This window comes from Rattus norvegicus, chromosome 12 (assembly GCF_021556685.1).
Source record: "Rattus norvegicus strain SHRSP/BbbUtx chromosome 12, alternate assembly SHRSP_T2T, whole genome shotgun sequence".
Taxonomy (NCBI): Eukaryota; Metazoa; Chordata; class Mammalia; order Rodentia; family Muridae; genus Rattus; species Rattus norvegicus.
This window is the reverse complement of record NC_141545.1, coordinates 39,068,764-39,085,602: the sequence shown is the minus strand read 5'-3', so window position 1 is coordinate 39,085,602 and position 16,839 is coordinate 39,068,764. Positions and strand designations below refer to the sequence as shown.

General features: G+C 49.4%; 2 protein-coding genes across 2 annotated transcripts in view; one reads left to right on the top strand and one right to left on the bottom strand.

Annotated features, from left to right (window-relative positions):
- Positions 1-7,320, top strand: part of Ddx55 (DEAD-box helicase 55) — a 16,241-nt gene extending 8,921 nt beyond the window's left edge. Inside the window, 7 exon segments of the mRNA NM_001271326.1 lie at positions 566-648; positions 1,525-1,656; positions 3,458-3,550; positions 4,616-4,730; positions 5,019-5,187; positions 6,076-6,368; positions 6,643-7,320. Coding sequence (NP_001258255.1) covers positions 566-648; positions 1,525-1,656; positions 3,458-3,550; positions 4,616-4,730; positions 5,019-5,187; positions 6,076-6,368; positions 6,643-6,819 — 1,062 coding nt within the window. The 3' untranslated portion in view covers positions 6,820-7,320.
- Positions 7,321-7,934: 614 nt separating this feature from the next.
- On the bottom strand, positions 7,935-16,779 carry Eif2b1 (eukaryotic translation initiation factor 2B subunit alpha). Its single transcript, NM_172029.2, is given in 9 exon segments — positions 7,935-8,612; positions 9,039-9,164; positions 10,789-10,864; positions 11,419-11,487; positions 12,346-12,458; positions 14,258-14,374; positions 14,474-14,610; positions 15,827-15,928; positions 16,722-16,779. Coding segments are annotated over 9 exon segments (918 nt in total). The 5' UTR covers positions 16,735-16,779; the 3' UTR covers positions 7,935-8,447.
- Between the last annotated feature and the right edge of the window lie 60 nt (positions 16,780-16,839).

Below are 16,839 nucleotides of genomic sequence, written 5' to 3'. Positions count from 1 at the left end.
GGCCCGGCCTGGCTGCGTTGGGCCTGGGGAGCAGTCGCCTTACATGGCTGTGCTCTCCAGTTACACAACTGAACACTGAACACTGGCAGCAGCATGTGGTCCAGCTCCTCTGAGCCGGGAAGGCCAACAGATGTCATCTCTAAAGTCTGTCCTGTTCTGGAGGAAACGGGGGTTCCTCAGGCTTTCAGGGTATGGGCCAGTGAAACGGCTCAGTGGGGGAACCACCCGGCTTCAATGTGGGTACAGCATGGCAGGCAGAGAGCCGACTCCTGCCAGCTACCCTCCAACCTCTGTTCATGTGTGCCCTCCAAATAAGTCAGCAGACTCAAACAAAGGCCATGCTGGGTGTGCTGGTGTGCGCTTGTAATCCTAGCTCCAGGAGGTGGAGGCAGACCAGGACTTCAAGGCCAACCTCTGCTACAAGGGTTTGAGACCAGTCTGTGAGAGGCCTTGTCTGCAGAAAGAGGGAATGCAGGAGAGTGAGGGTGGGGTGCAGGCTGAATCTGAAACCAGCTATGGGGATCACTTTATTTTTACATATGTATGATGCCCTGCCCCCATGTAGATATGTAAGGCAGATGAGAAATTCAACCAGCTGGTCCATTTCCTTCGGAGCCGTCAGCAGGAAAAGCACCTGGTCTTCTTCAGGTAATCCCCATCTGTGGCTGGGAAGACGGGCACAGTGTGCCGGGGAGGTTCTTGACAGGGCGAGGCTGACAAATCCAGCCTCTTCGGCCCACACTGTGTCCTGTAGCTCACACCACAGAGATGTCCATCCCTCCATCTTCCCTCCACTTCGCTTCTGAGAGGGTGGGATCTCCCCTGGGTACCCCGTACCCCAGCACATCAAGTCTCTGTAAGATTAGGCGCGTCCTCTCCTGCTGAGGCAGCACAAAGCACCCCTCTGCCTCACATGTGCCAGGGGCTTCGGTGCGGCCCATTCTCTGAGCGCTCCCAGAAGTCCAGGTGGGTAGGCACTGTCGGTCCTCCTGTGTGGTTCCTGTCCCCTTCAGGGCCTTCAGTCCTTCCCCAAACTCTTCACAAGGGTTCCCGACCTCCGTCCAATGATTGGCTGGGTGTCTGCATCTGTCTCAGCTGCCGGGTAGAGCCTCTCAGAGGACAGCCATGCTAGGCTCCTGCTGCAGGCATAACAGTATCGTTAAGGTCAGGGACCGGTGCTTGGTGCTTGCCCACGGTTGGGTCTCCAGTTGTGCCAGTCATTGGCTGGCCGTTCCTCCGTATCTGCTCCATCTTTGTCCCCGCGTTTCTTAGACAGAACAAAATGTGGGGTAAAAGTTTTGTGGGTGGGTTGGTGTCCCTGTCCCTCCACTGGGGTCCTGCTTGACTCCAAGAGGTGGCCTCTTTAGGTTCCATGTCCTCCCTGTCAGGCAGTTCAGCTAAGGTCACCCACATTGACTCCTGGGAGCCTCCCTCATCCCAGGTCTCTGGGACTTTTAGTGATTCCCCAGCCGCAGCCCCAGCAGCGGCAGGTTTCCGTCTGAGGGCTTTCTCTCTCCTGTGCAGCACGTGCGCGTGTGTGGAATACTATGGAAAGGCCCTGGAGGCGCTGGTGCAGAGGGTGAAGATCCTGTGCATCCACGGGAAGATGAAGTACAAGCGCAATAAGATCTTCATGGAGTTCCGCAAGCTGCAGAGGTGAGTCGGGGTGGCGGATGGACTGATGGACTCCTCAGGTCCCACGCTCACCCCTTTCCCTCTGCCCTCCTGGAGCAGAGTAGTGAGGAGTTACTACATCCTCAAAGCCCCCAGAGCCTGGTTTGGACCCTCACCCCATAGACTGAGCCTGGTCCCTTGCTTGTTACTGGCTCTCCCTGCTCCGTCGCAGGCCTGTGCAGTCAGGAAGTTCATGTGTTCACTGCTGTTCTCTCAGGGCCCGGCAGGCCCAGTGCGGGTTTGCCAATCTACCTGCTCCTGGGTAACCAAGAGTGGACAGTCCCGTAAGCTGGGGGGCGCTAGCTGCACAGAGGGAACTTGGGGTGTCCTTATAGACAGCTGTTTTGGTTTTTCCTAAGCATTGCATGGCTCCAAGCAGCTTCAAGGGCACAGTGTTGTCCCCAAGTCACAGGGTGAAGATGTTCTTGTTTTCAAGTGGCTGCTGAGGGCTGGCCTTCCACAGTTTAATTTACTGAGTGGAAATTCATGGATTAAAAAGATTTAAAGCCAGGTGTGATCATGCGTGTATGTGACCCAGCACTTGGGAAGTTGAGACCGAAATACAAATTCAAGGATACCAGAGACTCCAGATGATGCAGGGACCTTGTCTCAAGCAAGACAACGTCTGAATTTGGCTCAGTAGTTCCTAGTGCACATCCTAGCATTCGGAGGCCAGGGCTGCAGCCCTGGTACTGGCTAGAAAGCGTCTTTGTGTTATTTCTCCTACTCCTGTGTGTGTGTGTGTGTGTGTGTGTGTGTGTGTGTGTGTGTGTGTGTGTGTGTGTATCACCGGGTGTCATGTATGTCTGGTGTTTATTGTTGATTATGTTCATGTTTATACACGTGAGTACGTGAGTGCAGGTGCCCTTGGAGCCCAGAAGAGGACATGACATCCCCCAGAATCCCGTGCAGTTAGTTCCTGGTGGTCATGAGCCGCCTTCCATGGTGCTGAGTCCTCTGTAAGAGCAGGATGTGCTCTGAACTGCAGAGCTATCTCTCCGCCTCCTCCACTCCCTACTCCTTTTTTTTTTTTGGTTCTTTTTTTCGGAGCTGGGGACCGAACCCAGGGCCTTGCGTTTCCTAGGCAAGTGCTCTACCACTGAGCTAAATCCCCAACCCCCCACTCCCTACTTCTGATGGCAGTTTATAAAGTCTGGGAAGGTTGGAGGAGGAAGAAAAAAAGAAAGCAAAGGGGGCTGGAGAGATGGCTCAGTGGTTAAGAGCACTGACTGCGGGCTGGGGATTTAGCTCAGTGGTAGAGCGCTTGCCTAGGAAGCGCAAGGCCCTGGGTTCGGTCCCCAGCTCCGAAAAAAAGAACCAAAAAAAAAAAAAAAAAAAAAAAAAAAGAGCACTGACTGCTCTTCCAGAGGTCCTGAGTTCAAATCCCAGCAACCACATGGTGGCTCACAACCATCTGTAATGGCATCCGACGACACCCTCTTCTGGTGTGTCTGAAGACAGTGACAGTGTATTCATATCTCATATATATATATATATATATATATATATATATATATATATATAATAAATCTTAAAAAAAAAGAAAAGAAAGCAAAATAATATTTCATTCAAAAAAATGTAGTGTGGGGTTGGGGGTTTAGCTCAGTGGTAGAGCGCTTGCCTAGCAAGCGCAAGGCCCTGGGTTCAGTCTCCAGCTCCGGAAAAAAAGAAAAAAGAAAAATGTAGTGGTTTGTGAGAAACTCTGGAGCCCTGTGCTGCTTTATTGGGGTGTCCTGCAGATCACAGAGGATGGCCTTGCTCACAGTGCTACTCTCTCTCCCAGTGGGATCTTGGTGTGCACTGACGTGATGGCCCGGGGAATTGATATTCCTGAAGTAAACTGGGTTTTGCAGTACGACCCTCCCAGCAACGCCAGGTATGCAGGGTACTGTTCCTCTGTCTGGGGATCGGGCTGAGCAGGATAGGGATCTGGAGGAAGTGCATGCGGTGAAATTCCTAACATTTTAAAATAATTTGTTTGTTTGTTTGTTTTGGATAAGAGTCTCATGTTGTCAGAGATTATCGTGAACATCTGATGGGCCAGCCTTCATCTCTTGAGTGGTGGGGTTGCAGGCATGGACCGCCACATCTGTCTTAAAGTTTTGAAATCCAAGCACTCTGTCCCCTGGATTAAATTGCAGACGTAGGCAAATGGCCGAATAGCCTTTGATGCGTTAGTTAATAGTGCTGTGTGTTGTACAGTCACTTCACACAGGTGTGGCAGCTCCACCTTTCATCCCGGTGTCAGTTCATGAGGCTGCACTTAGGATGGTTCATGAGTTCATGAGGCTGGGCTGCAGAGTGGAGACACTGTCCTGTCTGCTAGGGGTGTGTGCAGAGGGTAAATACGGGAGAAAACTCCACTACTGGAAGTGCTTACACAAGTGCAAGTTATAGACCACGCTCAAGAGAACTGTGGAGCTCCTCAGAGTGAGCGGACACCTCTCACACTGGTTACTTAGATTTGGTTATTCAAGACACAGACAGACCAGGCTGCCTCCCTGTGTATAGACAGACCAGGCTGCCTCCCTGTGTATATAGATAGACCAGACTGCCCCTGCCTCAACAGTGCTTGGATTAAAGACCAGAGCCACCATGATTTGCCTCACTTTAAATATCAAAGTTGCCTGTTATTCCAGGGCACTTTTCCTTGATGCCTTTCATTGCTTCTTGGTTTTTCCCTGTGACTTCGCTGTATGGCCTGAGGGAGCCCAGCTTTGGTCAGGTGTCCTCAGAGCCACGGAACCTCTAGTCTCTTATGGTCCTGAGCGGTGTCTGTTTCTGTGCAGTTTTTCTATGCTCACTGGGACTTGGTCACATGGGCCCTGAGCTGTGGGGCCTGGTGGCTCTGTGCAGCACTGTGTAATGCAACCCCCGCCCGGCTGGAGCCTGGCTGTGCTCACTGACACTCCTGGGGTACTACCCCACCCTGTCCCCCCAGTGCCTTCGTGCATCGATGTGGACGCACTGCCCGAATTGGCCACGGTGGCAGTGCTCTGGTGTTCCTGCTGCCCATGGAGGAAGCGTACATCAACTTCTTGGCCATCAACCAGAAAGTAAGCAGCACACTGGTGGTCAGAAACCGAGAAGAGGGCTGGGCAAGGGAGGCATGAGTCAGCATCATGGCTTGGGGACGCCACTTCTTGATGCCTTACTGGGTAGGACTTTTATGTACAATGTCATTTTCAAACTATATACTCCTTCTTGACTAAGGTATGTCCTTGGGCTGGACTTGGTTCCCCCGGCTTTTGGTGCTCTGTGTTGTCTGCCCTTGGTTTATTAGATCTGGGGGGCACTGGGGTTGGAGGGACTATGGGGATGGTAAGATGGTGGTCTTTGTCTAGTGCCCCCTGCAGGAGATGAGCCTCCAGAGAAACACTGTAGACCTTCTACCCAAGCTCCGGGCCATGGCCTTGGCTGACAGAGCCGTGTTCGAGAAGGGCATGAAAGCCTTCGTGTCCTTTGTTCAGGCTTATGCAAAGCACGAGTGCAGTCTCATCTTCAGGTTGAAGGGTAAGCCCTGCTTCGCCTTCTCTACCATGGGATTTTGGAGACAGGGTGTTTCTGTAGCCCTGGCTAGTTCCTGCTGTATAGACCAGGCTGGCCCCAACTCGGAGTGCTCTTTACCTCTGCCTACCAAGTACTGGTATTAAATCTGGGCATGGTTAACTGTGTGCCACTGTGCCTGGCATAATCTTTTGAGTCTTTGGGTCTCAGGGTTGCATTGTCTTAGTGAAACACACGGCATGTTAGGGTTAGTGTTCTCTAACCTTTCAAAGGAATCCTAAGCAGAAGGAAGGAAGGAAGGAAGGAAGGAAGGAAGGAAGGAAGGAAGGAAGGAAAGAATGAATGATGGGGCTCTGAGTAGATGTAAAATAAACTGCCATTTCCACCTTGAAAAAAAATGTAGCTTAAAAAATTCTAATTAGAGGCTGGAGAGATGGCTCAGTGGTTAAGAGCACTGTCTGCTCTTCCAGGGGTCCTGAGTTCAAATCCCAGCAACCACATAGTGGCTCACAACCATCTGTGATGGGATCTGATGCTCTCTTCTGGTGTGTCTGAAAACAGCTACAGTGTACTTACATGTATAAAATAAGTAAATGTTTTTAAAAATTCTAACTAAATTTATTACTTTTTTGGGGTATTGAGGGGTAGGTTGGAGACAGTTTTTCTGTGTAGCCTTTTTGTCTGTCCTAGAGCTCATTCTGTAGACTAGGCTGGCCTCATCCCAGAGATCCTCCTGCTTCTGCCCTCTGAGTGCTGGGGTTAAAGGCGTGTGGCACCACTGTCCAGCTTATTACATCATTTAATTAGCGAACATGGAGAAGGCCCCCCCCCCCCCCCCCCCCCCCCCCCGTGACTGTGGTATCCTCCAGTGCTGACTGAGTTCTCTTCTATTAGATCTTGACTTTGCTGGGCTTGCTCGAGGCTTTGCCCTGCTGAGGATGCCCAGGATGCCAGAACTAAAGGGGAAGCAGTTTCCAGATTTTGTACCAGTGGACATTGATACTGACACAATCCCATTTAAGGATAAAATTAGAGAAAAACAGAGGCAGAAACTTTTGGAGCAAAAAAGAAAAGAGAGGACAGAAAATGAAGGGAGAAGAAAATTCATCAAAAATAAAGCTTGGTCAAAGCAGAAGGCCAAAAAGGAAAGGAAGAAGAAGATGAATGCAAAGAGGAAAAAGGATGAGGTAATGTGTGTGTTTATTCTTTCAACCCCACCTTCTGACCTTGCACTGGGAAGACATCTAATGTGTTACAAGAGCAGCAAGGTTGCCTGTGCTTGCAGCCTGGGTTCACAGCCAGCCTGAGCTACGTAGGCACCTCCATCCCTCCCTCCCCCACGTTCAATTTTGGGGCCCATGGTGAGGTTGCTGTGTTAGCTGACCCCAGAGCTCGTAGGCCCTAGCAGGATCTGCTCTCTCTAGACCCGAAGCTAACACTTGTAACTCCTTCTGCACTCAGGGTTCTGATATTGATGATGAGGACATGGAGGAACTCCTTAATGACACAAGGCTCTTGAAAAAATTTAAAAAAGGTAAAATCACAGAAGAAGAATTTGAGAAGGGGCTGTTGACAAGTACCAAAAGAACAGTCCGGCTGACAGAGTCAGGTGTCTCGGACTCAGAAGAGGACAGTTGACCTGAGCCTCAGGTGAGGGCTACCTCACAGCTGGCCTCACATTCCTACCCTTGCTGGAAGACTGTGGTTTAGACTGAGAGAAACCAAAGGACTGCACACACGAGCACAAGGATCCTACCAGAATCTCAGTGTATTGAGTGTACATAACAGATCTCAGTATTTATTTTGATTAATTGTGCCTTTTCTGGGGTGACTTTTGTGCTTTATTACTGACTTAAAGTGTATATATATATGTATGTATGTATGTATTTTTCTCACTTTTAAGAAAACAGATAATAAAGTATACTTGATTTTAGGCCTTGTAAATTTCTAAGTCACTTGACATGCCCTGGCCTCCTCCCACCCCACACTTTGCATTTCCTTTACAGCCCTACCAAGAGCACCCACAGGGGCAGAGGGGACTGTGTGTAGGGTTCTTTTTTCTCTTCTTTTCATTGCAACAGGGCTACACCATTGTAGTGGTTTGTATATGCTTGGCCCATGGGAAGCGGCACTATTAGGTGTGGCCTTGAGGTATGTCATGGCGTAGGCAGCCTTTGAGGGCTCCTAGGCTCAAGCCCCACCCAGTGTGGAAGAAAGCCTTCTGGCTGCTTTTGGATCAAGGTGTAGAACTCGGCTTCTCCAGCCCCACATCAGCCTGTACACTGCCAGGCTTCCCACCATGATGATAACGGACTGAACCTCTGGAACTACTAGCCAGCCCCAGCTAAATGTTTGCCTTTGTAAGAGTTGCCATGGAGTCTCTTTCAGGAATGAGACCCAAACTAAGACAACTATGTAGTCCAGGATGACCTCAGACTGACCCCCTGCCTTAGCCAGGAGTTCTGGGACCACAGGCTGGTGCCATGATACCCAGATTGGGGTTGAGAACATTTTAGAACGGGCTCTGGTGGTGTTTTATTGAAAACAGGAAGGGTATCTTATCCTGAGAAGTGCTGCTAGGCCTTTTCTGGTAACAGGTTCTGCCCAACTGTGCTTGCACTGTTTCTGGTCTTTGTCAACTTGTGTGAGGCAATACCATATCCAAATTGTTCATACAACTTACTGGAAAATATCCTGGCCTGTTCTCACATTTAACTTAAAAAAAAAAAAAACAAAAAACAAAAAACCCACGGTTCAGGTTTTAAACATGTTTAGAGTAAACTCGCATCTTTTACAGACAACATTCTGTGACAGTGCCATGTGAATGGCTCCTGCATTGGTGTTTTTCCTATCTGGCTGGATCCTGCTGAGGGCATGGAGCCAGATGCCGTCAGCTACAGTGTCTGCTGTCTTGTGAGGCACTGAAGGTGTGTACTCAGCCGATGTCACCGCATCTCTCAGTGATGCAGCACGGCTGGGGGGTCCCTGCTCCTGTGCCATCTCTCCTCAGCTTTGCAGCCTGTAATTAACTTGTTCTTCCGGAGACTGAGTCTCTAAAAACCATAAGGTTGCTTCACCTTGCTTCTAGAACTGGGACCAGGCTTCAGATGTGACAGCAAGAGTAAAAGGATTCTTCAGGGCCTCTGAAATGAGCCCTTGGCATACAGGTCTGAAAGTCCCATTGTTGGCCCCTGGCTGGCTGGAGTGGAAAGGCTGCTCACCCTGCACAAGATGTGCTCCCTGCATGTTGGCAGGAGGGGCACTGCTCACAGGTACAGCTTGATGAGCTCGTCGCTTACAGCGGATGGTGTCAACACACCTAAGTCCGTAAACAGCAGTGTGATGAGGGATGGGGAGGTGTAGTCGACCCATGGGTGTTCCTCTTTGAGGTCCTGTCCAGCCTGCACAGACTTCAGGGTGTCTGCCTTGTACTGAGGAAAGGCAAGGAGAGGAGAGGACCTGGTTAGCTGGACTGGCCCTGCATCCAGGCTCTGCACTGCTGAGGCCCTGGCTCGAGCTGTAAGTGAGTTCTTGCCAGGGCTACCGCCGCATCACCTGTGTAGCAGGCTGGCAGGGACAGCATGTCCAGGATACCAACCCATCCCACAGGAAAGGAGAGGCCAATGGAAGTACCTGGCCAAGGTCACATGTATGTAAAAGCAGAGATGGGACGAAGAAACGGGTTCTGTTACCCAGCAGAGTGCTATGTAAATGAGGTTTTGCCCCAGTGTGCCCAGGTCCAATCACCATCCCCACTGGAAAAGCACTGGAGGAGACAGCAATGGGAAGGGGAACTTTCTGGACCATTGTGGTTTCAGGGTAGAGTCAAAGATCACTGTCAAATACATAAAACTTACCTTAAACTTATCTGGGACATCTTGCTGGTTGAGTGGAAAGAGCCGTACAAACTTGAAACTTTCTGCAACCACATAGAAGGGCTTGTTCTGGGCTTTGGCACACACGGCCATCTGGTTGGTTCCGATCTGAGAAGTCAGGGAAATGGACACCGGGTGAGCTTACATAGCTCAATGAAGCAGAAGGAAGGAGAGTAAGTGTAATTAAGGCATGGCCATCAGAACTATTGCTTTTTTTTTTTTTTTTTTTAAAGATTTATTTTATTTATTATATATAAGTACACTGTAGCTGTCTTCAGATACACCAGAAGAGGGCATCGGATCTCTTTACAGATGGTTGTGAGCCACCATGTGGTTGCTGGGAATTGAACTCATGACCTCTGGAAGAACAGTCGGGTGTTCTTAACCACTGAGCCATCTCTCCAGCCCAGAACTATTGCTTTTTAAAGACAAGTTCTTAATGTATTTCTTTCTGGCCTTGCATTCAAGATTGTTTTAAAACTTCTAATCCTCCTGCCTCCACTCCCCCTAGTGCTGGGATTACTTGAGTTCCGCCAGAGCTGGTCTATCTAGTGCTGGGGTTGAACTCGGGGTTTCAACATGCTAAACAGGCATTCTGCCAGCTAAGCTATAATCCTAATCCTCAAAGAGGACCTTTTAAGAAAGAAAACAGGGCTGGAGAGATGGCTCAGTGGTTGAGAGCACTGACTGCTCTTCCAGAGGTCCTGAGTTCAAATCCCAGCAACCACATGGTGGCTCACAACCATCTGTAATGAGATCTGATGCCCTCTTCTGGTGTGTTTGAAGACAGTGACAGTGTACTCATCATATATAAAATGAATAAATAAAATCTTTAAAAAAATAAAAAAATAAAAAAATAAAAAAAAAAAGAAAGAAAACAATTTTTCTACCCAAAGTACATGAAAAGATGCCAGGGTCACCAGTCAGAGAATATAAGTGCAGTCTAAGATAAGCCAGCACTTTCCACTTCTGGGGGATTCAGACACCTGTGGTCCAGTGTACACGGCAGTACCCTATACCACGGCCAACAGCAGGAAAATCCAAGTATCCACTACAAGTGAACATGGGCACGTGGTGGTGTCATGACAGAACTGTACTCTGCTTGAAAGGACACAGCAGTTACATACTGCACTGTGGCCACCGAATCATGTCAAGCTCAAAGTCACGAGCATCCTGTGAATGTACTTATTTGTGGTCCCCTGGACTGGAAAAGTCAGTACAGAGCAGAACACAGGTGACCAGGGACATGAGAAAAGGCCATCTGAGACAAACAGTAAGTTTTATAAACACTGTGTGGTGTGAGTGTGCTGAACGCCAGTGAACCGGGGACTTAGGACGGTTCGTGCACAGCTTAACATGATTAAGGTGTTTGTCACAGACAGTTTCCAAAAACTTTGTAAGCGACAAAGAAATCGCAATAAACCCTGGGGATGGAAGTCCTCAATCAAATGGAAACAAAACCAGAGACAATTCCAAGCTGCATCCAGTTTGCTGGGGTATGGTGGTCATGCCTATGATCTGAGCACTTGGGGGGCACACACAGGAGTTTGACCATCTGAGGCTACCCTGAGCTACATAATACCCTGTCAAATCCAGGTCCAAACGAATGGACCTATTGTATATAAATGCAAATGCCACTGACTAAATTCACCAAGACCAGCCTCCAAAGAAGAAGGCCGACCAAAGTCTTGTTCAGGCTGCTGGGGCTTCTGGGAATAGTGACAGTACCCACCTTGTTAATAATTCCTCCATTCTCTACCACTCCTTCAGCACCAACGATGACAAGGTCTACTTTCTCCATGATATAGCTAAGGAAATGGGAAGGGAAATACTGGGTTGGCCAGGCTCACAGATTCACCTGCCTCTGCCTCCCGGTGCTGGATAGCAGGCGTGTTACAGCTTACTTTTTAAGACAGTACCACGAAGATGCTTATCCCAGAACCCCCAACCGCTTAAATAGTGAGCTTTCTTTTCAAAGGATTACTATCTGTTAGTGACAGACACGGATGACTCAGCTTAGACAAGGCGCCCACTGCACAGCCCATATGCAGACACAGAGTGGAGGATACCTTACTGCTGACCATAGCCTGACCTTTGCCTTTTACTCTGAAAACACGAGCAGCTAGGCTGAGGCTCATGCCAGCACCCTGACACTCTGAGGAAGGACTGGGCCAGGCTGGGCTACACGAGCCTGTCTCAGAAACAAGACCCTAGCAGCCTGTCTTGCACCCTCATGACCTTGTGATAACCCCGCTACAGGGCGAGGGGAGAGATGCTACCCAGTCAGATTTTATGGACAGGATTCAAACTCTAATCTGAAAACTGCTTGGAGCCAGCAAGGCCGGTACACAGAAGCACTTACCCAACAGCAGCGTCCAGCACCACAGTGACAGGGACATTGAGGTGGCAGAGGGCTTTGGCCATTTTCTTACTAACGGTGACATGAAAACATATTTCAGTGAGGTCCCACAGTAATGCATGATGAATTGATTTAGACAAAGATATCCTGTAGCCTCAATGGCTTAAGGGGCAGACCCTGACTCTGGACCAAGGAAACAGGAACCAAAGTCCTTTAATTTTTGTTTTTTCTTAGTTGTTTTTATTTTATGTGAATAGTGGTTTGCCTGCATGTATGTCTGTACACTACATGAATGCTTGGTGCCTGAGGCCAGAAGAGGGCATGGGATCCTAGAAATTACAGATGGTTGTGAAGCTGGGGGCTAGAAATGGCTCAGTGGTTAAGAGCACAGGCTGCTCATCCAGAGGACCCAGGTTCAATTCCCAGTCCCTACATGGCAGCTTACAATGGTCTGCAACTCTGCTTCCAGGGTACCCACCACTCTCACACAGACATACATACAGGCAAAGCACCAAAAAGAAATAAATCTTTTAGGATAGTCGAGGCAACATAGAGAAACCCTGTCTGAAAAATTACAGAGTTGGAGGTCGAGCTCCAGAGTGCCCGACTAGCCTGGGCAGACCAAGATTCACTTCCTAACAACACAAAGAAAACAACAAAGTTTGCTTTTCTTGATTTCTTGAGATGTCAATCACCAATTCTTCAATTGAAGTTTTTCATCTACAGTGTTCTAAGGTTCCTCTGACATAACTACTTAAAGAAAAATCCTTAAAAAAAAAAAAAAAAAAACCCTAAAAACTGGAAACAAAAGAAAAACACCACAGCCTGCACTGTGCCCCGGGAAACCCACGGGGCTTCCTGGCCAGGGGAAGAAGAGTCATGAATGTGTCCAAGGCAATGCTGATTCACTGCCTGTGGTGAGATACTTGCCCAGATAAATCAGGCTGTGACTCTGTGATATACACACTGAAACGTTTCTTGGCTGCCACGGCTTCTTCCAGGACCCTCAGGACAACTCTGGAGTAGGCGTGAGTCAAGATTCTCTATGGAACACGAAATCTCCATCAGAGGGGCAAGCTGCCAGCCAGTCACTGCCCACCCTGTCTGCACTGCCATGACTCCTGCTTGCCAGGTGACGCTCCAGTATTCTACAAACGAACTGTGATCAGAAGGGTGACATGACAGTACACCGAAGTTCAACATTTCTGCCCAAGAAGTAGGGCACGGGTCTCCCCACCAGCACCCCAAAGGCACATAAGCTGGTACACCAGGATTGGCAATAGATACAAAGTTTGCATACTTGGGCCTACAGGTGCCAGAAGGGTAGGTAGTGACAGTGGTTCCATGAGGCCACTGGCAGTGGAAGGCCAAGGGAGGCAAACCCTAGGTGCCTCTACTTGTCACATGTCCCACTACTGCAGAGCCACCTGATTTTTCTAGAAGAAGTCAAAGTCTAGTCAGTAGACACAAGCTGAGCTGACAAGTTCTTCCAAACTGACAAGCACACACAGATGCCGGCCTGTAGTACAGATGATGACTTGTGACTCACACATGGCCTATGCTCTAAGAAAGAATGCCGAGGACTACAGAAGGCCAGTGGTAGACATGGCTGTCATAACTGCTCACTAGAACCATGGGTACCCAGGCCTGACCTTAGACCTGAGGCATCTACATTTAACAAGCCCACGGGTGACCCGCCCCCAGCTTCCAGACCCTGCAGGTCTGCTTTGAACCCAGCTGTAAGGTTAAGAGCAGGCTGCTGTGTGTAAGATACCCACACTACAGCCACACTGTGTGAGCCAAGGAGCAGGGGGGTCATGGCCCTGCCTCCAATGGCCCAGGTCTGTGACACCACCATTTACACAACCTCCCACATATTTAATAGCATACTTCAAAGGTATGACGCGCAGTAAAACCCAGGGTGAGATCTAAAGCCAGGATGCAAGTAAATACAGGCATGGTCTGTGAGGCTGTGGTGGTAGGAGACTGTGCTGATGGCACCTGCCTTCAAGAGCCAGTTTTTCAGAGGAGGCATCTTGGACAGCATGTGCTGAAGCCGGTTTGTGAGCATCTGAAGGGCCCAGACCATGGACAAAAGAGCAGCAACTACAGGCAGGTGACAGGAACACAGGGCTGACCACCTGGAGGCGTGGGTAAGCTGGAGACTGGCTGAACCTGCTGTTCCCCATTTAACTAGGGACAGTTCCACCCAGGGCCGATGCTGGCTCAAAGACGCTTGGCACAGTGACAGCTAGTCTGAGCAGACTTGCTTCAGCTTAGAGGACCATGAACTCAATCACCAAAATCAGAGCAAGTGAAATGGCTCAGTGGGTAAAGGTGCTGTCACCAAGCTTGATGACCTGAGTTTGATGTCCAGATCCTACACAGGGGAAATAACCAATTTCCTCAGACCTCCATATACTCACTGTGGCACCTACACATAGGAAGAAATGTGATTAAAAATGGCTTACTGAGAGGCTATGGGTGGAGTTCAGTGGTAGGACATGTCTAGCATGTTAGAGGTTCTTGCTTTAACCTCCAGCTCCACATAAAAGTGAAAAGCTTATTAAACCAAGACACGCTCATGCTGTCTCACGTTCTCCCGGCTCACAATGAGGAGCCTCTTGTGATGTCTGTACTTACAGAGTACACACTGCACAGAGCATCTCATTTACTCCTCGCCCAGCCTGGGAGCTGCTGCCCTTATTAACATACGAGAAGAGTTCAGGACAGAGAAGAGACTGTCCGTGGTCCCAGCAGTAGGTGACAGAGCCAGGATTCCAGGCCCAGTGGTGACCCCAAAGCTCTGGACTCTAGCAGCACAAAGGAGGAATTCACTCACCGCCCTGTCTTTGATAAAAGCATGGCATAGACTGGCGATCTTAGTTCTTGACAGGGATATTCTGCTCAGGAAAAGCTCTCCTCTCTCGATCATGATCTTTTTACATTTGGAGTAGTCCTGGGGAGGAAGGAGCACAGTGAGCGAGGAAAGAGCTGCTACTAAAGCTTTCAGTGTCTGCACCGGAGGAGAGGGATCCCGAGGGAGGGCGGGGCTTACGGAGTACTCCAGGGAGGTGAGGCTGATGAAGCGAAGGAAGAGCTCCCCGCCCGAGGACACGGCCACCGAGGAGTCCACAGCGCAGAGGGTTTCGATGGCTTTGGTGAGATGGGCTCTCAGGCCCTGGATTGTCTCTCCTGCAATGAGGAAGTGAGGAAGGTGATTGCACTTAGTTCAGGGCCCTGGCTGGTCTGCACTTCATCCACTCAGGACGCTTCTCTGTGCCAGCCACTGGGAGATGCTGCACGAGAGGGGGCTCTGCTCTCATGGAGCAGGAAATAAGCACAGAGACAGACAGACAGACACGTTACACACTGGAACAAGGACAGGAAAAGGCAGGATGACGAATGTGGTCAAGCTTCTTTATGAGGCTGGCCTCTTGCATTAAAGGCCATTTAAATGGGGACTTAAAGTTATCAGTGATACCAAGGCCCAAGAAAGGGACACACTTGGTTTAAAAAACCAAGAAGGTCAACGAGATGGCAAAATGGGCAAAAGGCTTTGTGGTGCCAGCCTGGTGATCTGAAGAAAGAAGGAAGCAATTCTCGATAGCTGTCCTTGTGCGCGCACACTCACACACACACTCACACACACTCGCGCACACATACATGCACACATACACGCACACTCACACACACGCACGCACACACACGCACACATACACGCGCACACACACATGCACACTCACACTCGCGCACACATACACTCACATACACACAACACACACAACACACACACGCTAATAATAAAACAGAGAGTAAGGGTCAAAGAGGCCAGCCAGGCTAGGCTAAGGTATCTGCAGCAAGTGACAGCGTGACCGATAATTACTGAGCAGGGACAGACATGATACGTGAGACAGTGCAGCCTCCAAGGTACCTGAGTGTATATATACCAGGAAGACATGTGAGGCTGTGTTAGAGAAATTCCCTTCTTGGCCACCCCAGGAGAATGAAAAAGGCACATCCTTTGTATGAGTAAGAGGTCTTGTTATACTCAGGATCTTAAGGTTTTTCATACTCAGTAGGTCTCCATGGATACTGTTACCAGAATTTAGTCTGGGACATTACAGCACTGCACAGAGTCAAGGACAAGCTAGGAGCTTGGTACTCCTCTATAAAGCTAAATTATTGCTCTAATTTAAGCCATTTGGCTAAGGTTGTATGGTGGACGCTAGCGTCAGGGGCTATTTTGTAGGTGGATGAGAATACTTTTGGAGAGAACGCAAGGGTTTCCTCCAGGCCGACAAGTCTACCATGGACAGAGAGGTTGGGCTTAATACTGTACATAGACCCACATGTCTCCCTGTCCACATTCCTATATAGCCATTGAAGGTTCGAGGCTGACCCTTCATACCTTTATCTCTCTTCAAGAATTCCAGCAAGGTCTGGATGGCAGCCACCGCCGAGGCCATGTTAGGGTCTCCTTTCATCTGGGACTTAAAGTACTTGATTAACTCTAAGGAGAGAGGAAGAAAAATGGATCATCACGTGAACCCAGCAGGATGAGGCCAGAGAGCTTGGTGACAACTGCTGACCTTAAGAGTAAGAAGCAAACGCATTTTAAAAAGCAGCTTTTAGGGTTGGGGTTTTAGCTCAGTGGTAGAGCGCTTGCCTAGGAAGCGCAAGGTCCTGGGTTCGGTCCCCAGCCCCGAAAAAAAAAAAAAGCAGCTTTTAAAGTTAAAAAGGGACAAATGTTGCTAGGGATAGAGAAGATACTTCCTTACTGTTGGCAGGGACATACCTCTCCCATTTTAAAAACAGCTATTGGTGCACAAGGCATAGAATTTAGGGGCTAAGACTGGGAGCTTGTATTCTATTGCAGCCTTTTGGGCAGTGTATGGCAATCAAGTCTACGCAAGTACACAAACATTAATGTTTACACTTCACTTTCAACTAAAAGCAATCTATTAGTTTGTTTTCCACTTAATAAATACATTCTGACAACTACAGTGGACGGGCAAACCAACGATGCCTCATCTCTTCGAGCAGGGCAAGGCGCTTCCTAATGCTCACAGAGGACACCCGGGCTGCGAGGGCCACCACACTGTCTCCGAGAGCCAGAATTTTGGAGGCGGCCCCTCGGACAGCGTGTGCTGAAGTCAGTTTGCGAGCTTCCGAGGGACCCAGACCACGGACACAAGAACAGTGACAGCGGGAAGTGGCTCGAGTTTGGACAACGTCGCCCTGAGCTCAAGCTGCCCGAGCGAGGCCGGGACCATGTGTCCCCGCCGCTCTGGCTAGATACTCACCACCGTCCTCCATGGCTTCCTCGCGACGCGGACCACAACCCCGCCAGCAGCAAAGCACCGCCTGACAGCGTGTCGAGCTTCTCACGCATCATTTCCGTCGCCGCCGGGTTTACGTTTA